We start from the raw sequence: 26,704 nt of genomic DNA on the forward strand, positions 1-26,704 counted from the left end.
GGTGTTCTATGTGAAAATACATATGACTTATGTAGTATGTATGAAATGCCCCTTACATGATATGTATGAAAAGCCCCTTAAAATTAACTTTAAACTCATGCAAGCCCATTTTTCCTCCGACCTTTCACAATTTCACGTCTCCTTGTTTTGCCCGAAACATACAAAATCCTGAGTTGTTAGGGCGTGTAAGTATTGAAGGCAACGACGAGATCGCGGTGCGCAAGGATCTTTGAAACTAGTCCCTTATATATCTCTCATTTCCACTATGCTCATAAATCTTACCTGATTAAAAAGTGACGTTAAGAAAATACAGTGCACACAATCATTGTAAGTTATATATGATTAAGAATAAAGATGACATAACAACTCAATATAAAAGACATTTATGCAATTGTCCAAAAAAATTAGGTAAAGGACAAGTGCATATAACTATTGGAAAACCAACATCTGCATCTTAATATGAGAATTTGGTGCAAAATTAGAAGTATGATAACGCTAAAATACGAGTGATTATAACTCATATAATCATGATTCATGAATTATCTTTCATTTTTACAGAGTTTATAATTGATAAATTAGTAGATGTGATCAGATTTGTAAAATTATCGATAAACTTTTTTTTATGAAAATCTAGATACATGTTTGAATTTTTAGCTTGTTTATTAGCTCGTTTAAATACTCGTTGACTTGTCATAAACAAATCAAGCTCAAACATTAAAAAAATTTACACAAATCAAACTCGAACAATTTATGAAAGCTCGTCACAAGCTCAAGTTGAATATGAACAACTTATAATTATTCCAAGTCAAGTCTGAATTATGATACTCTCGGCTTTACTCGGCTCGATTACAGTCCTAGTTATAAGAGAGCAAAAGGGGAGATAGATCTCCCTACATGGGGGGTTTAGAGAGAACAGATCCCAAAACTTTTTTAATATACGTCATGAGCCATCTATTTATAGCAGATAAAAAGAGGAAAATATAATATTAAACTTTTACCCTTACTTTATGGAGGGTAGTATGGGATGTTTTGGTCATTTCTTCACTGAGATCTGTGTTTTGGAGCTTTTCGGTAGGCAGGGTTCATTGGCGTCAAGTGACCGACTAAGGTGGTCGACTGATTGGAAGTTGGTGGTTGGCCTGAGGAGGCTGGTGCGATCGATTGGAGGTGGGTGACCGACAAATGTGGCATGTCGGTTGGTGATGGTTGTCCAAGGTGGCCAGCCGGCAAGAGGTGGGTGGGTGGCTGACCCAATACGACTGGTTGGACCCAATTGGACGGTTGGCAAGAAGCAGGTGGCCGACCCAATGTGATCGGTCGAAAGGAGGTAGCCAGCCTAAGTGGCCTGTAAGTTTGGAGAGATGACTTTTGGTCCGCTTCTGACGACGGTTTCGTTGCTTTGGCAAGGGCAGTGATATACTTATGTTATACACTATATTTAGAGAGAGAGAGAGAAAGAGAGAGAGAGAGAGAGAGAGAGAGAGAAGAAGACTTCCAATACTTCACGTCTTCTGTTTATACCTTGCATTAATTGTAAGAGGCATCTTTTGTACTGACTGAATTGTTTGCAGAAATGCTACAATGAAAGGAATGGAAACAAATGTTGAACGCCTTCTTTTTCTTTTTTTCCTTTTTTTTTTACAAAAGAAACTATTTTGCACCTTCGCAATTACTGGATTTCCCCCCCACTTTCTTACTGCAAATTTAGTTTCCAACGAACGCTCTGTGCAGACAAATGGAGCAAATTAAATAGAAGACATCATAAAGAAAGAAAATGTCGAACTTCATCCACCATCATATATGGAATATTTGCATGCATAACTCTTTCTATGCATTTATCTATCTAACACACAAACTTTAATTTTTGCATACATGTCATCTTACCTATACATGAAGAGATACATTTCATGTTTTAAAAGTTAAAGTTGTGTTATTTTTTGTAATATGAAAGATTTGATAGTATAATTGTAAAAAAATAATTTTTTTTACTTTAGATATAAAAATACATAAAAACAAGGCAACAAATAACAATTAATTATTGCTGAATTTAAAATTATCCGGAAGACAAACCTAAGGAATAGAGTGCAAATGAGGTGAAGATAAATAGATTGATTATGAACAGTAAAATAGTGAATAAGATTAGATCCTACTTGCAACCAAACACGTTCCCAAGTGAATAAGATTTTTAAAAAATAAAAATTAAAAAGAAATTACGCCAAAATGACTCATTAATCATCGAAGTAGTATATGTACATCAGAAATGCATCTGCACGAATCTCGGCGAGATCTGACAGACAACAGGATAAAAGAGTGCAGCTAAGGAGGGCCCACATGCAGAAGACTAAAGACCCCCACGATAAAAATCTAAAGAACACACTTGATCAATTGCACGCCATTGAACTGGGGTTAGAGGGCAACCAGAAGCAAGCCAACCGAACCAAGAACTAAATCTAATCAAGTTGAGCAGAGTATTGACCTGCCAATTGTCATAACTCGACTTAAAGGAAGAGTTCATCATTACCACGCATCATACAGGCGCTCTTGAGATTTAAGGGGCTAAGAATTGATCATAACGTACTCAAATGAGTATCCCTAGGGATCCCTTCGTTAAGGAGTGAGCTGCCTATTGAATTATGGTGATTCAAGCTTTGCCCGATAGCATAGTCTTAATCTGCCAATAGGATTTTCTCATCCACGATCAATAGTCAAAAGTCATAGTAGAATAACCGACCGAGCCAAATTTTGCAGACCCAAAAACCATCAAAAGTTGATTGACTACCTCGATTCAGCACAGTCGGACGAACATGTCTTGTAGAACCAATGCCCATTAATTTCAACAGACCGAGTCACAGAGAAGTAAAATCGAAAGTCTATACATATAAAATACCTAAAATATTCTATAAAGCCCCTACTAAATTTAGGGCAAACATATAACTTCATATGTAGTACTTCCTCCTCCATAAATAAGAGTCTCATTTCATGAGAAAGAGCCAAGCAATAATTCATCTTTCTATTCGTTACCATGCACCCCCCTCTCTCTCTCAAATATCTTATGCCCTATTCATTATGACTAATTTGTCGACAAATCAAGATTCAACAATATAACACAATGATAAATACAGAGTTACGGCATCAAATGCATAATAAAATGATAGCATTTCTTATGCAAATAAATTTGTGGAAGAATGAACAGTCAAAACATTTTTGCTACTATACCACCTCTAACGAAAAATTGCAACTTCCAACTCCCATTATGTAGCTAAAGTGGGGTAATAACATCCATATATAACACTTGTCATTTACAAATCAAGCATCACCTTTCGTCCTTTTTTTTTTTAATTTCTAGATCAAATATCAAAATTCATGATAAAATCTCAACTCATATTTTTCATTTTTATCAAATTATAAGTAATTTAATCGTGTCGCAAGCAAATACAACGGTTCGAGAGTCCAAAAAAAGAAAAAAAAGATTCATCTGATGCTAAATTTGTAAATAGCAATGCTATGCGATTAACCCTAAAATTTATTGTACCAGCAGAATGAAAAAATCGCCCTGCTGCCACAGCGTGGGAGTGAGAGCGAGTTGATCGGCCAAGCACGTTAAGAGAAAGAAACTCGCGCAAAAACTGGGAAGTGCAGAGCATAAGGACCACAAAAGTATATGCTCTTTCTGCTCCGCCGCCCCCCTTTTCACCCTTTATATAAAGGTACACAATAAAAATTATAAATTCGAATTGCAAAAGGGATATTCCACCCCCTAACAAAAACAATTAAAAAAAATTGCAAAAAGTGGGGCTACCGTCCTCACCTTACACGTGCGAATCCGCCTCCTCGCCTTCCACGCCGCTTCGCGGTGAGCTCACCGCTGCAACCTCCGTTACCTCTGTAAAAATGTAAATGTGACGGGCAGAATACCCACCGTTCGATGGATATCCTGCGGAGGTGATGCGTGGAGAAGGAAGAATGAGTGGAAAATGGGAGAGGGTGGATTAGGGCGAGGCATTTCTGTTATAGTGTTCCACACACTTCTCTTCTCTCTCTCCCTGATCACTGCCGAGCATTATTAGCAGTAGGATGGAGGTTCTGAACTCAGAAGCTTCTGCAGATACAATATCGTACACAGTGGCAAGAAGAGAAGAAGGAGACATCGCAGGTGTGGTAGTCTTGAGGGAAATGAAGAGAGCAGAGAAAACGAGTTGATTAAGCGTTGGTTGCTTCGCTGCTGTACATTAAATTGACACTAAGATAAAAACAAAGTCTACAAAGGAAAAAAAATTACATCGAAGATATATAATTGAGTTAATTTTGCTTTCTAATTCAAGTCTGATTTTGATCTCCTTCCCCGCGTGTGGTTAACTTGTGTTTCATTGATTTACACGAACCCAGTCGTATCGTCCCTCCAATGGAACCTCATTATCAAAGTCGAAATTATACCTACAGATCAACAGCTTTGTCACGCAGCGAAATATAAGGGAGGGAAGAGACGGGTTTAGTCGAGGAAAATTACCTGTCAGCGAAAAGCTGCTTTTCTAATTTTTCCGCGGCGGTAAAGAATTCCTCGATCTCTGCGGCAAATGGCATCGTTAATTGAGGTGTAGATTGCCGCAGCGATTCTCTTTCCTCCGTTGACTCTATCTCGCCGGAATATGTTACTTGATTACTCGACGGGATGATCTCATTTCTGGAGAAGAATCCAGTTAATCAAACAGTTGAGAATTAAAAGGGGAATTAATTTGCATCTCGAAAGTAAAAAAAAAAAGAAAGCCATGAGAGAGTGAAATTAAGAAACCTGTTCCGGTCACACTCGAAGTGGCAAACGGAGCTACCTAGATCCCCGCGAGACTGCAAAAGAATTGCGAAATTCGAGTGAGACGACAGTTACGTAACTCCGATAAGGTTAAAAACGACAAAAAATTAGATCCAAGTCCACCTTCTCACCACCGGCAAGCGTGCACCGGAGATGTGCTCCCTCCACCGCGTCGCATGATGCGATGCTCGAACACCGCGAGATCCGGCCCCTCTCCACGCTACCCGGCCGTTTAACATCGGAATTTCGCGCCGATTTTGAAAGTCGCTGCGTCATCACCAGCCTCCTATTCCTCAGCTGCAAGTAAGCCATCTCTAGCTCCTCCGACCCCGATCTAGCCACCCCAGCCTCCTCTTCCGTTTCCTTCCTTCTCTTCGGACTCACTCCCCCAATAGAACTATCTTCCGGTACCGTCGCCGCCGCAGCAAGAGCCAGCGTCCTAGCCCTGGTCTTCACGCCCACCACCTGCGTCACCTCCATCACCGTAGCTTCCGCTATCCTTCTACACTTCCTCATGTACCTCCCCATCTCTCTCCCTCCCTTCCGATTCCTTGCAGGGAGAGTAATCGCGTAGAAGTGTCAGACTAGATCAGTGCACACGCCGTTGATTCATTTAAAGCAAGGGAAGGGTTCACCGTTGAACTTGAAATACTTCCCTTTCCCGTTAACGGTGACGATTTTACGTAACGGCGCCGTTTCTTAGATCTGGCCGTTTGCGGATTAGGAGTTATGGCCCTCTAAACAATGGCTCGACAAGTGGGTGAACGCCAGTCGGCCGTTCCACCGGTTGGCGCCGGTAACCCCTACCCACAAAACTGGCCCTAAACCCATTGCTTCCGGTCTCCGCAAGGTGGTTCGTTGCGTGTTAACCCGTTCTGCAGAGCGTTAATAATTGTGCGGTATTTGAAAATGACTCTATTGCCTAACCAGTCCACCGTCGGCGATCCCGGTGTGCGGGGACCACCGAGATCAACGGATGGACGGTCCTGATGACCTCAAAGCCCAGCCGCCAATCTGAATCATTGCGTACGAAGTTAATGGTTCGGACCGAGGAGGGATACCTGGGATCATGCGGTCATGATGAGACGGTACTTGGGATTCTGCATGAGTGTCATCTGGCCGTCCGCGTGTATTAACTACGATCATAAATTATAAAAAAGAAAAGGGTGAATGTGTAATTTGCCCAGCCTGTTCGGGTGCATAAAGGGCAGAATAAAGGTTGGAATATTTCAGAGGTAATCAATCAAGAAGTCAAGAAGCAATATGCTGAAAAATAAAATTTTTTTTTTTTTTTTTTTGCTTTGAGCTGAAGGGTGCAGGGATCGGACGGTTGGAGTTCAATTCTCAGAGAACGAACGGCAGATGGGGACGCAAGGAAAGATTTTGGCGGGCTGCTGTGAGAATTTTAATAATATTATTAGAAACTGCATTTTAATATTATGACTTGAGATTTAAATATTGCGAAAATTGATTTATTTATTTTTTTAATATATTATTGGGATTTGAAATATGGTAAATTAAACGAATGTAAGTATTGATTGCAGCATTAATTAACGCGCTTGCGGCCATAATGCAGATGATGCAAATAGTGAATCAGGACATGCAGCGTTAAAAAGAGAGCTTCAATTATAAGTTGTTGAGATATTGTTTAGAGTGATTTGAGTGGTGCGTAATGGCTCTAATTAATTGTGATTTTTGAGTCCTATAATTTAAATTAATTAATTAATTAATATTTTATGTTAAAATATAGTTTGGGTCCATTCAGACAGTAGCAGGCCTTACCAATCTAAAAAGCCCATTTTGATGAAATGTTTTTTGGAGGTGTCTCTCAATTTTATTTGTTGAAGTGTCAGCTCTCATGTCTATATTGCTTGGTTGACTTGGCGAGTTGATCTACTAAGTTGATCTACCGGCGCATTTCTCTGAGTAGTTGCATGCAACAGTTATCATATGCGAACCATGTCAAATATTTTAAAGCATGTAAGTATTGTATAATTACTCGAATCTAACAGATTGAGACTATATTTGTTTTGTATTGATGCCTCAATTTTATATTCTAAAATATAAATACTGCACTATTTTTTTTTATCTAAGTAAATACTTGAATTCTTATTTAAAAAACTAGATTTAATTTATTTTAGGCTACAAATAAAATAACCAGCATCTTAAATGCACATAAGAAATAGATTGAGCAGCACTTTTAAATAAATAAATACATGCTCATACATATAAAAAGAAATACAATCTATTTCTCAATTTAATTACAATCGGAAATCTAATTTGTGTGAGCGTGTGAATTTGTAACTTGAATGCATCTGCACGCTGTCTCTTCCATGATTAAGCATCATTTCACCACTCACCTGAAGTCTCTCTACCCTCCCCTTTGAAGGTAATTGACTCTCTCTGCCAAGACAAACATCATTGGAAGAAGACAAAAAAATACAAGTTGGATCTCACTAAGGCCTCAAATTACAACAAAAATGAGAATGCACACTCCATGTCTGGTTGCCCCTTCCCTTTGGCCTCACTCTATACGAGGCTCTGCAGGTGGAGAGAAAAAAATATAGGAATATAATCAAGGAGGGTAAAAAGTTGTGTTTTGGGGAAGAAACTGATTATAAAGTGGGCAATGGGTTCTCATAGGAAAAGCATCAACTATATCCGGGGATCTCATGCCAGCTTGGAAGATGGAGCAAATAGGAAATTGCAATACATTTTAGGTTCTTACAACATTTATGTTTTATCTATTATAGAATAGTTTTAAAGAAGTTTCTTTTCACTTTTGATTTTATCATATTACTTTAAAGTTTTCAATGTTTTTGAGTTTTGTATTTCAAAAGTTAACCTTTCGCTAATCAATTAATATATTTTAAACATAAATCCAAGGGTTATAGCTAAAATTCAAAATGCTACATCCTTTTGGCCATCAAAAAACTGTTAATTTTAATATCACAATTTTTATGTTAGATTAAATTTTATAATTATTTATATTGAAATTATAATGATAAAAAAATTATTAAAAAATTTAAATTTTTTATAACTTAATAAATTTGCCTCTCTGCCTGCCCCCCCTCCTAAAAATAAAGATGGTTCTGTCTCAGGTCCTTTCGTGCCTCAGTAGTCGCTCTGCCGCCTCTAGAGTGTTGTCTTTCGCAAGAACACCATATAGGAAGTTGTCTAAGACTATCAAGCCTCCTCCGCCATCATCGGTTCCTCCTTCCCTGGCACCCACATTGTCGTCATTGCCTTTGATGGCTATCAAGGGCTCTACTATCACTGTGTGGCCCCCATCGTCGGCTGACTTGCTGCCATTGGAGATTAAAAGTCGGGAACAAGCTAAGTGTAAGTGAATGCAGGCGGGAAGGAGAAATTTGATGAAATATCAAGAAAAATTGGCCCATTGAATCCACCAGAATGACATATCATCTCATATAATGAAGTGTCAGGTGTCATGTCTCGACTGTCAGGTTAACTTGCTGAGATGACTAACTAAGTTCATCTGGTGAGCTAAACCATCATTGAAAAGTGGACGAATATTAATGCTCATTTATGAACAGTCTGACACACACATCACTGTTGTATTTTATTGACACTCCGTGTGCGAAATTCATATTGTACTAAAATCATTAATATTCATCTCATTGTAAGCCTTATGGAGGGAAAGACTCATCTCTGGCCATATATATAGGGATGCTTTCCCACCTCAAGAAATTTTCTTGGGGACACTCTCTGAAGACTTCAGAATCCATGCAAAAGAAATCTTCTCATTTGACCTTTTTCAGTGTTTTCCTGTAGAATATAATCTAAAGCTCTCTGAAAACACATCCGTTCTCTTCCTCCACTTTCTTCACGGGTCTTTCCTATGTCGCATGAGCGCAAGAATAGAGTGAAAGTGATTATTAATGATGATTGACAGTCATAGCTTCATGTTTCTTTAAGTTCATTTATTCTCCTCAACTTAAGGCCCCTTCATGGGTAAAATGTTAAAGATTTTTGAAGTTAGGGCCCTTATAACCTCCCATAAAAATTTCAAATTTCCTAAATATTTGATCAAAAACATTTGAGTAACATTGAGCTCGCTAGACTTTTCTCATCGACGCCTATATTTTACTATAAATTTATTAAAAATTGATCTTAAATTTTGGCCTTAGAAGTTTCTAATTCAATTATTTATATTAAGATTCATGTTTTATTAGATTAACTTTTGGGTTTATATAGAGTTAGGATGTGATTAATGTTGACTTATCTATTATTTTTTTGGTGCTCTACTTATAATTAATAAAACCTAAAATAAAGTGTTTTCAATGGCAAACTCTAGGGTTTAAAAATTAAAGTTGATATTGAATAATGAAGAGCTCATTTGCTTGCTAGAAAATATTAAATATAACTAAATAACTATTTTTATTATTTATTCTGAGTTATAAAATAATAATATTATTTTTCAGGGAATTATGTTAAAGGTATATTGAGCAGGAGTGAATATTTTTATTTTATGATGTCCTTTGCTTTTAAATTTTTTTTTTAATTAATACTAGAGAGCCATATAAGAATTTGAAAAGAGGAACAAGTTTTATTTTTCAACTTATTATTTGCTTGATTAATTGAAATTTTGATATAAAAATATTATTTAAATTTGTCAAATTTGTACTCAAAGACTATAAATCTACACTTATTTACGTTAATTTATAAAATTATTTATTGCTAATTTTTCTAGAAAATATTTTATAAATCATTCACAAAAAAGAAAAAAAAAACACAATTGGTGCGGGCTAGAAAATTCACAACAGTATAGTTATATATTATCATCTTAATGTGATACGGAGATTCAACACACACTCAGAAGAGGGAAAACCCATAAAGAAAAAAACAACAGGATTTGACTCAATTAAAGAGTTCTACTATAAAATTATGATTACAACAGGAAAGAGTTATAAGATTTCCCAAATTACAACGCCGACGTGCATTGAACTTGTTACAAAGAAAGGGCGGAGACTAATAGGGATCGACGGAGGTCATCAGTCAGTGGTCGATGGGGGTTGACAGCGGTCGTCGACAGTCGACAATGGTCAACTGCGGGTGACAATGGTCCACGACAGCAAGAGTGGTGTCAGACTTCAATTTTTTTCTAAATGACTGATTTAAAGGTCGGATCTATTTTTAAATAGCGTATGTTTATTCCTAAGTCAACTCCAAACATGTCGACCAATACTCGTAACAACGGAGCATCACGCTCCAACACCCATTGTTTCAAGGAGTTGTCATGAAGCCAAGGGCAGCATACCTGTTCATCCTCTCTCCCTGGAATATGTTATCCTTCAGTTGAGGGTGTCTTAGGCTCTTCTCTGGAAGATCGAATGTGATGAATGAAGGAGTCTAAATTAAAGATTCTATAGCTCTTACGCGGGGCTCAACAGTCGACGCCCACACCGTTAGATGAAGTTCTTTTACAACTAACTCAGCGGCCTACAGGAATGTGCCGCTCAAAAATATGTGTGTTGGCCCCCCTGCTTGAGAGGGAACATTTCCGCTGTCATGACAGGATGCTAATCTCTTGGATACCACCAATTTCACTCATCCATCTTGCGCAGCTCACTCGACACCTCCGTGCCTTATTGTTGTTCCTCACAATGTCATCCACAATGAGCTACAACATCTAGTCCGGAAAGAACTCTATTTGGAGAATAATGGCTTTTTCTCCACTCACGACAACCTCCAAGAATCCTCGCCCCTAGAGAGGCGGTTCTCTAACAACTTATCCCAAAAGGCTTCAAACTTTCGAACATCGACACCTACGAAGGGCTAACTAACCCTTACGAGCATGTTAGTCACTATCAAACCATAAACATTCAATGTGCCTTTAACGAGGTTCTATGACAAGTATTCCCAGTCACTCTTAAAGGGCAAACTCGCACTTGGTACTACTCTCTTCCACGGGGTACTGTTAACACCTTTAACGAGATTACAGACTATTTGTGGTGCAATTCATGACAAATTGGCGGATCATCTAATATTCATCCCGTCTCTCGGGAATTTACCAGAGTGAAGGAGAGTCGCTTTAGGACTACTTCCGCAGGTTCTTGTTGAAGCTCGTCATATTCCGGGAGTGGATATGAAGTTTCTAATAAGGGTCCTCTTGGGGGGGGGGGGGGGGGGGGGGTCCACCCAAGACCCTTCTACTTGTTACTGATGCAGAAGACAATCCGTTGTTATGCTGACATTGTCCACCATGTTGATACTCAAATCATTGCAGATGAGGTCATCAAAGAGCATAAGGAGCAATTTGAAGGGAAGCGCAAAAGTAATGTTGAAGACAATAATCAGTGCTCACAACGGAGAAAGTTTGAATAACGGCGGAATCACGACCATCCTTCCCGACCTAAAAACTAGTGAAGTAAGCATCAACCCAAGAAATAAAATATACAACACTCAACACATTGTGTGTTAATGTCCTGATGGCCATCAAAGATGAGGAAACTATTAAGTGATCTCAACCTCTAAAACCTAACTCGGGGAATTATGAACAATACTGTCATTTCCATCAACGTCGTGGCCATTCAACTGAGGCATATAAGCAACTCAAGGAAGGGATTGAAAGGTTGATTCATTGAGGATATCTTAGTTGAATTGTGTTTAATAAACTAGTTGGAGTCGATAATGCTCCCACTGGGGGGAACATGCATACGAGCAATAACATGGAAATCACAAAATTGTTGATGAAATTTAGACGATTGTTGGAGGTCCATTGTTAACCAATCAAGTCTTTATCACTACACCTGGAGAACTAGCACAGAAGAAATTTTTCTTCGAGTCTGACATTTTTTATGATTCTAACCAGGAAGGAGTCCAAGTCCCCCACAAAAATCCTCTTATTATAAGCACAAAAATTACAATCCCTGCTACAACGTTAAGAGGATCTTGATCGGCAATTATAGGTCTATCAAAGTCTTGCTCTACTCCACTTTTCTTAGCTTAGGACTGGCAAGGGAAAGGCTTTAACCCTCTTCAAAGCCATTGTACAGTTTTGAAAATTGACCAGTAAGGTTGAAGGAATGATAAATCTCATAGCTGTTATCGGAGATTTTTCTCGACAGACGATCCACTCAATCCATTTCATTATTGTTAAGTCGGAACCAACATACAATGCCATCTTTGGGAGACCCCTACAATCCATTTTTGGCAATGTGATTTCTGTGTCATGTCTGAAGCTCAAGTTCCTAACCCCAACAGGGATCGACGTCATACGAGGAAATCAACATATATCAATCATATTACCTCAAGCAAGCTGAACCTCATTCATTGGTGACACATAACATCGAGAAATTTGATCTTTAAGATGAAGATGTATCTCAACAGGCTTCTCCCATGGAAGACTTGGTCCACATCACACTCTTAATGAATACCCCTCATGAATGGTGCAGCTTGGTTCCTTACTCTCTGATAAGCAGAGGTCAAAATATGTAGATCTCCTCTAAAGTAACCAAGGCATTTTTGCATTGACCACGGTTGCATGCCTGGAGTCGACCCAGGAATAATCATGCACTCTTTAAAGGTAAATACGACCTCTAAGTTGGTCATCCAGAAGGAGGAGAATACGCTCAGCCGGTTGAAGTTAGTAATTTCACCACCATGTTGTTCGGGGATTAATACTTCTTCTCAAACAAAATAAAGTCACTCTACGACAAAATCGATGTCGTATCTAAATTTTGTCCATTCCTTTAGTTATAAGTGTAACAAAATCCTCAGTTGTGGACATTTCCACATCGTCAACGAAGATCTCGTTGCGAAATATGATCACCACCGACCACTGTCGACTACGATTGACCGCCATCGAGCAGCATTGTTGCAACTTCCGATCGCTATAATTCGACTCTCGTTTTTTGCAACAAATTCATCCCCAGTTGACGTTGTAACTTGGGAGGCCTAGTAACGTTTTTTCGCTTGTGGGACAAGTGGTTACAACTATAATCATCTTTTTATAGTGAAACTCTTTGATTGAACTAGGCCTCACAGTTTTCCTTTACGGGTTTTTCACTTAGAAATTTTTAGTGTCATTACTAGTTATTTTCTCTCTTAAGAGTGTGAGTTGAATCCTCATATCATGTTAATACAATAATCTGCTACTCTACTGCTTCGAATTTTTTTGGTATGTATCAACAATTTTTTGAAGTACCATATTTTTATAAACACTTAATATTATATACATAAAAAAATTGTTAGCAAAGAGATCTAATGGTCCAAAAGAGAAGAATATGATAGAGAGACTGAGCTCCTGCAAAGAAATCATGAGGCCCACCAAGCCGAACTAGTCGAGTTATACGAACCAAGTCAACCTGGGCAAAGCCTACCGAGTCTAAAAGTTTACAAGAAAATGACTAAGCGATCCAAATAAAAGTCATTCATTCGAATACGAGCCAGGACAACTACAGAAATCCGACTCTACACAATATTCTGTCATGCAGTAGAGCCGACCTGACGAAAGAGTCGTCACCATAATTAGGTTAGCCGATTGAGCCTTACCGACCAAGCAAAGCCGTCAAAGCTAACTCGGTCGAGCCAAACTAAATGATATTAGCTGGTCGAACCAAAATGCGACCGGACGATGAGCCATCACTTATAAAATATAAGAAATATCAATGTATAGACCCTCTCCCATAAGGGTGTTCATTATTTGGTTTCAACTGAGAAAAACTGAGCCGAACAGAGTCAATTTGGTTGATTCGGTTCGATTTACAAAAAGAAAAAAAGGGTTATGATTTTAAAAATGTTAAAGTTTGGTTTTCGGTTAAACGTTCAATTTTACTTCTTTTTCAACTGAATGAACCAAAAACCGAACTTTCTAAGCAAACCTTCTTAAGATGTTTAGAAGCAAATTTTTTAGTGACCATCGTTACATATTCTTGCTTAGCAATCATCATTTTCTCTAATTAACATCACATTTTATTCTGTCAAACTATATTTCGGTTTATATAAAGTCAAATCGTTTAAACCGAATTACACTTCGATTTCATTAGTTCGTTTTTATCAATATCTTGTTTTGTTCGATACTTTGAATTTTGGAATTCGGTTAAAGTGAGTTTTCCCAATTTGAAAATAGAACCCGCTGAACCGACCGAATGCTCCCCTATACTATCTTGTCATACACAGGAGCATGAATAAACGATAAATCCTATTAACTCCCAATTTTTTTTTATTTTTATGAGATCAAATATTGGTCATTTAAATATATTTAAATCAATTTTTTTAATTCAAATGATGCCAAAAATAAGAAAGGCAATTCAATTATAAGCTTTTTGGATGCATGTGCATGTAGATTAAACAAAGCAATGTCACCTAAGTGATCAATAATGGCAAAATAACTAGTAATAGCGATCAGTTATGCATGTAATTTTCCGAAAATAATTTGAATATATTTTAACATGTTCATAAAATGACTTTACAGTCTTCAGTCATATAAATATTAATGGTTCAAAGAGCTTTTATTCATATTATTATTTTCTTTTGGATCTTGATAATTTGAATAATACATAAATACTGGCAACTCCAGAAGTTGGGAAGGGGAAAGTCAGAGGAGAGAAACACAAATATATAATAATTTGTGGGTACCGGCAAGGCGGCAACTCCACAAATTGGGAAAATACTACGTCAAGAGGACATATATGCAGACGATGAAGTAGATTGCACCACGCCGCTGAGCCATTGTCCGCACATGTGACTTACCAGACATACTATTTTCTTCAATAACTTACGTGTATAAGCACACACAAAATAGAATGGAGGTCTACCTCATTTTTGTTTTCATTTCCTAATTTTCCCAAATGAAGTCTATTTATTTATAGAAGTATAAGAATCTCATTAATACTAATTTCGAAACTAACTAATATTTTTAAACTAATACAAGAACTAATCATGATACGCCGTCAACTAATTCTTTCATCAAACTATAATATCAAGGCATAGCTTGGATCTTGAGGCAACCTTTTGAGCAAAAAAAATTCAAATCATGATAAAAAATCATGTAGAGCTCCAATTTTAGCAAACTTATTGTCAAATTGACTGGCTGGGTGAGACGGATCCAATGATACCAAAATGGGTCCAATTTGAGTCAAATCAAGCCCCTATCAAGCCATTAAACCTCTTTCGGAAGCTTTCTTGACACATTGGGAATGTCAAATGGATGTCGAATCTGGCGAGCTTATAGTCAAATCGAGCATCTCGACAAGAAGAATCCAACGAACTCAAGATCGCTCAACTCCAACATTTTTAAGGCACTCAAATGTCCATTAAACTATGTCTAATCAAAGGAAGCTCTTTGGATCGTCCGATCAAAGTGGTTTATAATCCTGTATTAATTGCACCCAGAACTCTATAAATAGAGCCCCACCCCTCTCATGAAAAGAGAAGAGAGCTTGAATCATAGGAGGAGAGCTCCATGCTTGAAGCTTTAAGAAGGAACTAAAGTCCAACACCACTCTCACCATTGTCGACCTCAATGACCACCACTGATTGTCATCGACCACTAATGAACACCACTAATTACCTCAAACCGACCCCCGCCAGCCGACGCTGATTGCTATTGGTCGTTGTATGTTTCCTACAACAAGTTCACCCGCAGGTCGATGTTGTAACTTAGGAGACCTTATAACCCTTTCCGGGTGCTTGCGAACAACTCCAAAAAGAGTCTTTTGAAATCAACAAAACAGGTGATAACTCTAACTGACAATCTGTTAAACCACCTCAGGGTTGATGATGTCAATGTGATAAAAAACAAACAACACTTCATCGTGGTGGAGAGTGTTAGAAGTCACATGGATAATTCAAATGATGCAAGTTTGTTATTAGGATCATACCAACCCTTATAAGATTCTAGTGATAAGACTTTGAACTTCTCGGGGAGGGGGTCCTGAGACCTGAAGGGAGAATGCATTTTCCAGTTGACATGGGGCCTCCAAATTACTGGCTCTCCATCGGTACAGATCCAACACTGTCATGGTATTGCGAACCTACGACCTTGTCTAGGCCATAGTTCAATCTCCCGTCATTGTGTGTCGGCTCTGCCTCTCTAGGGGGGTTGTACTCTCGTGGGAATGCTCTCCTTCTGGAGTTGTAATGACTCTTAGAACTTCCGCAACTTGATCCACTATATGATTCCTCAACTTCTAAATCTCTTGTTGTACAAACCCCTCCACGAATTATCTAGTGCGGTCTATGCATACTGAGTCTCTCTGGAGGTTTTCTTTCTCTCTATCATGCACCTCTTCTTATTTCTGGCATGAATAGACTCTCACTACCCTTTCATATATATATTTTTGTAGCCATTATTTCATTTATAACCCATTTGTCTCGCCTTTCTCACATTGTTTTCTCATTTTATTCCTAAATCCCATTGTGATATGAATATCAATATCTTATCTATTTCTTTTGCTAGTTTTGAAATGGCGAGAACCTTTAAAATGGGTCCAAAGAAGGTTTAGTTTGGGTCCGAGTTCGACTTTTTGAATGATTTCAAATTGAAGTTCTCATAAGTTAATGATGTTATAAATTACAGTTAACAAATCATTATTAACTTAATGAGATCTCGCTAAATGGTTTACATTGTTCTATAAAGCTAACACGGTCAATTATCTCGTTGAGCCCAGTGTGAAAAATCACCAAATAGTTAATGATGAGTTGTTTGCTTCATGATCGCCATCAAGTTTTCTATCGATGATCCACTGGCTTTGTTTCTTCTAGATTATAGCTTATTGTGCATGTTGCACGCTTTGACACACTTAGTCAATCGTTGTGTTCATCGAAGCTTGTCAAAGTTGATTTTAGTGTTGATTGATGCCAGGTTTGATAAATCTTGGTGGATTTGGAATGAGCTAATGTTTGACTTGATAAATTTATTCATTTATTGAGTTTTATGTTGTATGGAAATGACTCATTTGACATATTAAGATCACCGTCAATTATTATTTTTCATAGGGATTCAAAATAGGCCTTAAAAAACGAAGGCCTATACATTTTCATTGCAATAGACATTCGACATAATTATCCATTAAATTAATAGTTCAACTATTTATGTTATAAGGAATCCCACAAGAGGTATTAGGTGTTCAAAAGCTATACATGAACATAGAAAAATAAAAAAGAACATATGTACAAAAATCTATGAAGCTATATTCTACAATATTCCTTCATACATAACATGTATTTATTATATGTCTAATTTAAACATATAATCATCTAATCCAATAAAGATAGTGCAACTTTTATCCATCATGGCCAATTAAGTGGGCAACATTAATGAAACACTTTTTTCTCACCTACTCATTGAAAACCTACTATACTTTCCTACTTTCTCATATGAAAACCATAAAATGTGAAATAAATGCATCATGTTGCAACACTTGAGTGGTTGTAAGTTTTGTCTCACCAAACTCAATAACAACAGATGAAGTAAAGGAAAATTTACCTACATATCACACTATCTATATGTTCTTACATATCTAACATCTAATGTTGAATGTTTATCTTTATAACAATACAGTCTTCAAAATTTTTGAATGATAACATATATTCAATTCTCTTTCTTTAAAGTTGGCCATATATATATATTTTTTACGTGATGTTTATAATTTTTTTCTTATGTTCTTGCTATTATAAAAATAAAAGGAAAAAAAAAGTTGATGAAGAGAGATAGATATTCATGAACACGTGACGACACTTATTACATACAAACAACACGTGCTGATTCGAGTGTACTCAGAATTTTATCAAAGTACACCTGATCTGCACATACGAATCATTTGATCCGTATGAAATAATTTTTCACCTCATAGAAGACCGCAAACTTCAAGTGATATTAAATATAAGTATGGGGTGTTCCATATTCTATAATTGCATATATGTGCATTAAAGTAGATGTGCTGCTTTACTGATGTAACAACAAAACTAGTGCAGCCTTCAGCTCCTTTTCATCGCAGACTAACATCAATAAATATCTTAGAAAACTAATGAAAGTCTTTGTATAAGAAATAGGCTCACATCAATAGGTGAAGAGAGCTCCTTTTTAACATTTTAAAAAGTGGAATGCAACTCTTCATTCATATAAAAATTGGTATGTATAAGTTGAAGTTTGGGGTCAGATATGCAAATACATATGAGTTGAGAGGTATGTGTGTAAATCCACCTTTATGAAAATATAAACGGCCATATTGTACAACTTAGTTTTATGTTTTCTATCTGACATCCAATTTTTAATATATATTTTTATATGTAGTACCCAAATCTTTAATGTAAGAAAATCAAGGATATTTTGGACATTTCATTTTATCTCAAAAACAAATATATATTTTAAGTTGAATCTTGTATGAATATTGCTTGGTGGCAATGGAAAGTGAAGTGAGGTGGCTTTCTCATTCTTGGAAACCTCATTCAATTGAGTCTTGCATCCAGACAATATTTGCATCTTTTTTCATGTTATTATTAATCTTTGAATGATAATATTTATTTAGGTATCTTCTACATTGTTGGATTATGGATTGTCTTTTGTGAGCATGTCTCGAGAGTTAGAGTCGAGTGAATGAGAGAATAAAGTGAACCAAAAGTTGTTATGGAGAGAACCAGGGGTGAGTCCCCTTATTTGTATTTTGCCAACTATTTATAAAGACATATTTTGTACATTTATTGAAAGAAGAGAACAATTATGGAAGTCGTTCTTAACATGATTAATACTTAAATCAATTGTATGAATTTCATTTCCTATATGTATTATAATTTGAATCTTGAAATGACGGTAATTGGTTATTCGACTTACTAGAAATCAGTTGATTAAGGCGATCGACTAGGTGGAGATCGTGCATTGTGTTTGGTCAACCAAGGTGTTCGGTCGAATGACAATCTCTTTTTTTTCATGGCAAAAGCCTGTTAGCCTTCCAATTGTAATCGATGGGTTTTTGTCTGTACTTCGTTAGGTCAATTGGTCGACTTATGAATTGATTTGTTTTGTCGGGTGCACTGCGACTCGCTCGCCACTTGACTTAAGTCTTACGGGGCTTATGTCTCGCCTACCTGGTCAGTTCGTCGCCTTAGTTGAATACCTCAATTTTTAGGGCTTGGGTGGATCTTTGTTACTGCCCGTGTGAGGTATCCAATGAGACTTGCTGCTATGATGAATTACGCATAACCCTTGGCGGATCTTGTCATCAGGCGAGGGACCATTTCTAGAGCTTTGACCTGTCTAGGGCTTAGGGCGCAACTTCACTTGTTTTTGGAGGTTGTCGGTCAACTGTTTACCCTTGGGGAAAACTTTTTATTTTCAGTATTCCATTCTTTTTGAGATTCATGTCGGTAGCTCTAATGTATACATTTATATTATCATGGATATCCCACATTATATTCTCCAATAATGATAGTGTTGAATAACATGTAAAGTTATATTCTATTATTAATAAGGAGGATTGATGGGGAGAATTTATTAGCAGTAATTAAAGAAACTTTCTTCTCCATGTTCTAAAAAAGAAAGCTTAGCTCTTATTTCATGTTATAAGTGCATACTAATTTTCAATGAGTAACCAATGCCGGTGCCTAAAATATTCTTAATTATGCCAGAATGTAAATTATTTTTTATTATATAAAATAAAAAATACGCTATACTTATTGATATATTTCTATTATTTATAATGACAATAAAAATTTAAGAGATGCTCTCTTATGCCTCTTTTAAATGAGAAATATTTGCGTACGGAAAACGTACGCAGAGTTGCGTACATTTTAGGTTATTCGGAGGGCACATCTATGTTACACTTAAATTATACTCATTGTAATTTTTCCTGTAATCTAAGTGTAACCTAGCTGTACCTTCCGAATAACCTAAAATGTACGCAACTCTGAGTACATTTCCCATACATAAATATTTCTCCTTTTAAGGGTCTGTTTGGGGCAGCTGCAGCTTATCCAGCTTCTGCTGATAAGCAGCTTATCCTGATAATCTGCTGATGATCAGCTGATCCGGATAAGCTGTCTGACTGTTTGGTTAGTGCGTCTGGAAAACAGCTGATTCTAGATAAATGACCATTCTACCCCTGTTCTAGATAAACTGTTTAGCTGTTTGGTTTGTGTGTATTATAAACAACTTATTTATAGACTTTTTTGTTAAATGAATAATTTGTGACGCAGAATTTGTAGTTTTCTCATATGAAATGTGACAAGTTTGTAAAATTAAAATTCAAATGTTAAAATATGAAAATACAAAAGAGTTGAGTTATATTTATATAACTCAAATATTTTCAATCATATAAAAAAACACAGTCACATATATAAAAGTTAAATACACCTTCACATGCTATATATGATTGGAATAGCATTTACATACATACCAACCAATTCCTATGTATTATATTAGCATATCAAACACAAATTTTACTTTTTTTCATTTATTCCACACAAGCCTTTCATATGCATTGGTAAGGTGGCATACATGTAAAAATTGAAGTTTGATATAAACATATATTTATAAGTAAAAAAAAATAATAATGCTATTAGTTTTAGATAGATTTGTATTCATACTGCACAATTCTGATGTAATTGCATATCTAATATTCAAACTTTGATTTTTACACTTATAACACATTATCTGATAAAATTACATATCTATACGTAATTTTCCTTTTTATATTTATACAACCTAAATATTCCTTATCATATAAAAAATTTCACCAATTTAACTTCTAAAATATGAAATGCACACCATTTTCATTTATGGGGCAAGGTAGTATATAGGAAAAAATGAATGTTAGGAACGAGATATGTAAATACATGGGAATTCAGTAATATGTCCATAAATCTTCCAAACACAAGGAATATTTACATACATACCATTCAATTCTTATGCATTTTGCGACACCTAAATTAAACACAAGGAAAATTTATGGGCCCGTTTGGGGCAGCTTATAAGTGCGGCGGCGGTTTTGAAAAAGCCGCGAACCGCGATCAGCTTTTCTCGTAATTTAAAACGGGCTTTTTTTATAAGCTGTGAAAACGTGCAAAACAAACGGTGCAGCGGCGTTTTCAAAAACGCCGCACTTGATCCAGCGTTCGAAACGCTGATCGCGGGCGTCGAACCGCGATCAGCTTTTCTCGTAATTTAAAACGGGCTTTTTTTATAAGCTGTGAAAACGTGCAAAACAAACGGTGCAGCGGCGTTTTCAAAAACGCCGCACTTGATCCAGCGTTCGAAACGCTGATCGCGGGCGTCGAACCGCGATCAGCTTTTCTCGTAATTTAAAACGGGCTTTTTTTATAAGCTGTGAAAACGTGCAAAACAAACGGTGCAGCGGCGTTTTCAAAAACGCCGCACTTGATCCAGCGTTCGAAACGCTGATCGCGGGCGTCGAACCGCGATCAGCTTTTCTCGTAATTTAAAACGGGCTTTTTTTATAAGCTGTGAAAACGTGCAAAACAAACGGTGCAGCGGCGTTTTCAAAAACGCCGCACTTGATCCAGCGTTCGAAACGCTGATCGCGGGCGTCGAACCGCGATCAGCTTTTCTCGTAATTTAAAACGGGCTTTTTTTATAAGCTGTGAAAACGTGCAAAACAAACGGTGCAGCGGCGTTTTCAAAAACGCCGCCGCACTTATAAGCTGCCCCAAACAGACCCTAAATCTATCTTCGAATGCTTTGCCTATAGTATAAATATATAGGAAAATTACTCTTTTTATATGATAACGACTCTCGTCAATAAAATTTGTTGATTATATAATGATACAAAATTAATTTCTACGCGTCACAATAGCAAATTGTACACAATAAGAACTTAAATTTATTAAGTCATACATATAACAAATATTTATGTAAAATATTTAATCGATGTGTATGTATATAGTGTAAAAATTTAATCATCCAGTAATCGCGTCTCAATCAATCATTATGATCATTATGAAATAGAATTGATCCAACCTCATATCGAACTCATATCGTAATCACAACGTAGAACATAAACTCAAATACAAACATGCCAAAATAATATTGTATGATGCGGTCAACCAAATGAATGGGAGATGACTACGTTAAGAAAATAATTTAAACATCAAATTAATACAAAATTTATAAAGTCATCATAAATATAAAAGTATACTGCATCTTTTCATAATTAGATCATTTAGGGGGATTTGCTCCATGATTGAGTGTTGAGACTTCACATACGGTCTACAATAACTATTTTTGAGGGATATTTATAGCTTCTTCCATCTCTTATTTTCCTTAATAAAATCTTATTTTCTTAATTAAAAGAAATAATGTGATGATTGAGCTAAGAATGAACAAAATTCATGAAAAAAAGAAATGACAATACATGCAATTAACACACATTGAATAAATCTATCAAATTTTGTTTAGACGAAATAAACATGTGACAAAAAAGTAATATTTCATAAATATTTAATAATAATAATAATAATACCAATAATCTAACAACAATCCTTAAAGTTATGTCATAGTTTGGCTATGTGGGTCATTGAGTGAAAAGTTGATAGACAGTTGCGTTATTAGTCGTAAAACCTGTCTGACCTGAGTTTCATCCCATATGAAGACAGATAATACATACGGGAAGCGTTATTTAAAAATACCACCTTTTAAAAAAAAATATCATAGATCGGCTATTTTTCTTCAAAGAAATTGCTGATAAAACCAGCCAACACAGCATCAATTAATTAAATATCTACAAAATTTCTATTAGTTCAAGTGGAGATGAAGCGAAAGAATTGGTGAGCACAAGGCCTTGGGCGGAATATCTTAAAATGCCGGCCCGAGAAAAAGCGCGGGAAACCATATTCCCTTTGTATCCCGTTCCTACTGATTTAGGGCAACAGGTTCCAACTCTAAATTCTCTTCCCCCTTGCTGCAAACCTAACGATCGGAGACGAAGTAGAAGGCCATTTAATGGACCTCGATGCCTTTGAGTCGCTGGCGGAAGACGGGGAAGGCGAGGAGCAGGAAGAGTTCGGGTTCTCCGGGAATTATTTTCTTGCAAGAGAGCTTGGCGGAAGCAGCCGTAAGAAGTCAGCACTTAAGCTCTCCGAAATTGATATTGCTGACGAGCAGGTTTCGGAACCCTAGCTCAAATCTATGCCATCCTTTCCTCTTTTCCGGATTGGAATTTCCAATTATTTGCAGCTTTTTTGAGTTGTGGATTTTTTTTTTTTAAATTTGCGATATAATGTGTTGAAGCATGGATTTTCTTTATGATCTTTGTTAGGTTTTAAGAGCAGCAGCATCGGAAATAAGTCCGAAAAACGAGGCAGGGATTGCGGCTCTGCTGAGGAGTTACAAGGGCCAGTATTCCCAGTGGCTTTTTGAGCTGAGGTCTACAATTTGGTTCTCTAAAGCTTTTTTTGTTTGCTTTGAAAGCTTGATATTATAAATTTCATGACCTATGAAGTCATTTAAAGCCTTGCTAACCTTGGCCCTTCGAAGTGAAGGTTTCTGGAGTTTTATGTTCCATTCCTTAGTTTTTTGTGCAGTTTCGGGGAGGATAATTTGGAATTATTGAATTAGGATCTGATTTTTGAGGATGACAACTCAATATCCCAAGTTACAAGGTGCACATGGCTCTATTTATTATTGAATCTGTAACATCTTGCATTAAATAATTTAAATTGATATTAATTATTGAGACTTGTTGCTTTCACTACCTGCGAGAAAGGGTGAGGAAGGTTTTGCTTCTTGATTTGTAAGAAAAGTAAAGCTTTAATGATTTTTATCTTCTAATAAGTACAACAAGATCGTTGTTGCTGCCTAATTTTCCATGAAAGAAAAATCGTATCATTAGAAAAAAATGAATGTATTACATAACTATTAGAGTTATTTTATTAGAAATTATTTCTATTCATTTTGATATATATATTTTTTAATTTTTTGGGTGTTATTAGGAAAAATTTGAATATTATATATATTTATATCATTTTTCTGCTCGCTCGACAATATTATTCTGCTCTATTCCCAAGTAACGAATTAATGGGTCGCTGGGACTTCCTGCAAGCCTTCTCCGACAACCTTTTTGTCCGCGAGCCCCTTATCCTTCCTGCAGGCCCTCTAGCCGACAAATTCTGTTGGCCAGCTTCTAACTTTCCTTGCCGACCAAATCTCCTGTAGGCCTTTAGATTTTAGTCGCTGTTTCTTGTAGCCATTTTCCCGCCGGCTAGATCTCCTGCAGTTTCTTCTAGCCGTAAGCCCTAGCCTTCCCTGCAGCTTGATATCCTTCCAACCGATCGAGTCAGATCTCTTGTTGGTAGAGATCCCTCATACCGATCCAATCGTCACATGCGGGTCCTCATTTTTTGTTGTTCTGTTGCATAATGTCTCAGAATCCAAACATCATCCTTGGGTCTGTCGAAATCATTGTGCACTCCTCCACCACTTAGCTTTCTTGTGACGGTGTACTTTGAGTCCATTAGAGGATTGACACTAACCTCAATCCCTCCGCAGATTAGAGGCCCGGAAAGTCACATGAACTTCTTGATCGCCACCTATAAACTTGAAGACTTTAATTTTCTCTGATGGGCCTAAGCCGTGTCAATTTTTGTCAGAGGACGCAGAAAGTTTGGCTATCTCATTGAGATGATTCGTGAACCTCCGAAGACTGACCCGACGTATGGAGCATGGGAAGTGAAGAATTCCATGATCATGTATTGGTTGATCAATTCGATAAAGTCTAGGATTGGTCGTTCATATCTATTTCTGCCATCTACAATTGCATTATGGACGATAGTTCAGGATACCTACTTGGACATGGATACTCAGGCCAACTTTATGAGGTTTCCAAGAAGATTAAGTTAAAATCGGGATTAAGGATCATGACCCAACACTACAATGACTTTGTGATTTCATGGTTGAAATGTGATCTCTCCTACGACTACACATGAGACTCTCCGACTGATTTTTCCCTTTTCCATAAAATTGTGGAAAAGGATAGTGTATTCTAATTTTTGGTAGGTCTACCCGTCTTTCAGCCCATGCTGCATTCACCGAGTTACATTGTAAAGAAAGTTAAAGACTTTTCATGCTCGACACTTCAACTTCTTCAGCTGAGTTATCCGCCTTGGTCTCTAATAGTGTTAACCCTTTTTCACGTCATCATGGATCAATCACTACACTTTTGATTAGTGTCACAAACCCAATGATACATGTGACAAGTGTTGGAAGCTCTACGGGAAACCAATTTATAAACCTTCAACTAAATTCTCTGTTGTTAAGGGTCTTGCTATGACCTCAGAAGTCATGATAGTACAACCGGTTCCCACTCGAAACATTTTGGAATCACCAAGCTCCATTAATAGAAATGGTGCATTTGATCAAACTACTTGGGATCTTGTCAGTTCTCTTCCGGTCTATCGACCTCACATGTTCGTAAAGGTGTAACATTTTAATATTGATTCAGGTGTTACAGAACATATGTCTGGATGTTTTCAAGCCTTCTCGACATATTCTCTATGCACTGGGAGAGATATTGTTAAAATTGCTGACGACACCTATGGTTCCATTTGCGATTAAAGTTTCTGTTGTTCTAACAACGAACCCGACTCTAGAATCTGTGTTACATGTGCCTTCATTAAAGTGTAACCTCTAGTTAGTCATTAAGTTGACATATGACCATGATTGTGTTGCTTATTTTTTTTACTGATGTTTGTGTCTTTTGGGATCGTCGTTCTGGAGGTTGATTTGAACTGTTAAGCAGGTAGTCGACTTCTATTATGTTTTTTTACTGTCGTTTGAGTCATCTCAGTTTTCAATATTTAAAACAGTTGTATCTTTTGATGTTTACCAATAAAAATTTATTTAGTTTCAAATGTGAGATTTGTCAGTTGGCTAAACATCGTCAAGTATCATATCAAAAATACATACAGTCCTTCTGCTCATTTTTCACTAATTCATAGTAACTTGTAGGGACCCTCTCGAATTTATAGTTACACCAATAACAAATGGGTCCTTGCCTTTATTGATGATCACACTCGAATGACGTGGACCTATATCTTAAAAGACAAATCTGAAGCTGATTGTCACCTTAAAATTTTTTTCGTTTTTTCACTTTGAACCAATTCAAAATATCAATTTAAGTCCTTCGAACTAACAACGATCGTAAATTTTTTAACTCTATATTAGGAGATTTTCTTGGTCAGGGCATCCTCTATCATAGCTTCTATACGAATACATCTCAACCAAAGGGGGTATCCAAGTGGGAAAACTGACACTTTTTTGAAGTTACTCATTCCAATACATTTCAATCAAATATCTCAAAACAATTTTGGAATGATGTTGTACTTACAGACACTGTTGTGAGATATGTACTTCCTGGCATAGAGATGAGACGAAAAAGAACACAAGCAAATACATATCGTTTACGTGGTTCGATCCAACTGGATCTACGTCCACGGAAGGGAATCAATCAAATAGTTCACTAAGGCAAAAGAAATGGAGAATACATAGCTTATACATAGAGATGAGCCCTCATCTTCCTTCTATGGCCTCCCTCTCAAGCGACACCTTGATACAAGGCCTCAAGATGCTCTCCTCCTCTCTAACTCTATAGCTATTCTCTTCTCCTTTGTGGTTGCATAAGATATCTTCTCCCTTGCTCTCCTAAGCCTTACACCCTTATGATTTCTTCCCTTGCTCTCCTAAGTCTCACACCCTCTCTATTTATAGAAGCAAGAGAGGGGTAGATGGGAGGTAGGTGAGCGGTAGGTGAACGGTAGATGAACGGTAGGTGAGATGTGGTAGTTGAGCGGTACCACATTACAAAAGTGCCATTTTACTTTAGTTCATTAATTGGGGGTCAAAATAACAGAAGTTGATTACCTCTCATTGTTATTAAAGCATATGATTAAAAGGCTCGTGTCGTGGCATATCTTCCCTCGTTT

At 36.9% G+C, this 26,704-nt stretch overlaps 1 protein-coding gene and 1 pseudogene across 4 annotated transcripts; one reads left to right on the top strand and one right to left on the bottom strand.

Moving 5' to 3' along the window:
• Positions 1-1,027: 1,027 nt before the first annotated feature.
• On the bottom strand, positions 1,028-5,412 carry LOC110028988 (cyclin-dependent kinase inhibitor 1-like). 4 transcript variants are annotated; one of them, XR_002294474.1, is made up of 5 exons: positions 4,931-5,412; positions 4,790-4,842; positions 4,508-4,681; positions 3,809-4,434; positions 1,028-1,397 (listed from the first exon to the last, which is right to left on the bottom strand). XR_002294474.1 is itself a non-coding variant. In XM_020731084.1 (4 exons), exons 1-4 carry the CDS (start codon positions 5,333-5,335, stop codon positions 4,365-4,367), a joined length of 702 nt encoding a protein of 233 aa, XP_020586743.1. In that variant the 5' UTR covers positions 5,336-5,412; the 3' UTR covers positions 3,406-4,364. The 4 variants fall into 4 exon arrangements, 1 of the variants encoding a protein (XP_020586743.1); XR_002294475.1 differs by lacking the exon at positions 1,028-1,397 and adding an exon at positions 1,631-1,723; XR_002294473.1 differs by lacking the exon at positions 1,028-1,397 and adding an exon at positions 3,407-3,695.
• Positions 5,413-22,618: 17,206 nt separating this feature from the next.
• LOC110028919 overlaps positions 22,619-26,704 on the top strand; it is a 21,681-nt pseudogene continuing 17,595 nt past the window's right edge.

Source organism: Phalaenopsis equestris, unplaced genomic scaffold (assembly GCF_001263595.1).
Source record: "Phalaenopsis equestris unplaced genomic scaffold, ASM126359v1 Scaffold000540, whole genome shotgun sequence".
NCBI lineage: Eukaryota > Viridiplantae > Streptophyta > Magnoliopsida > Asparagales > Orchidaceae > Phalaenopsis > Phalaenopsis equestris.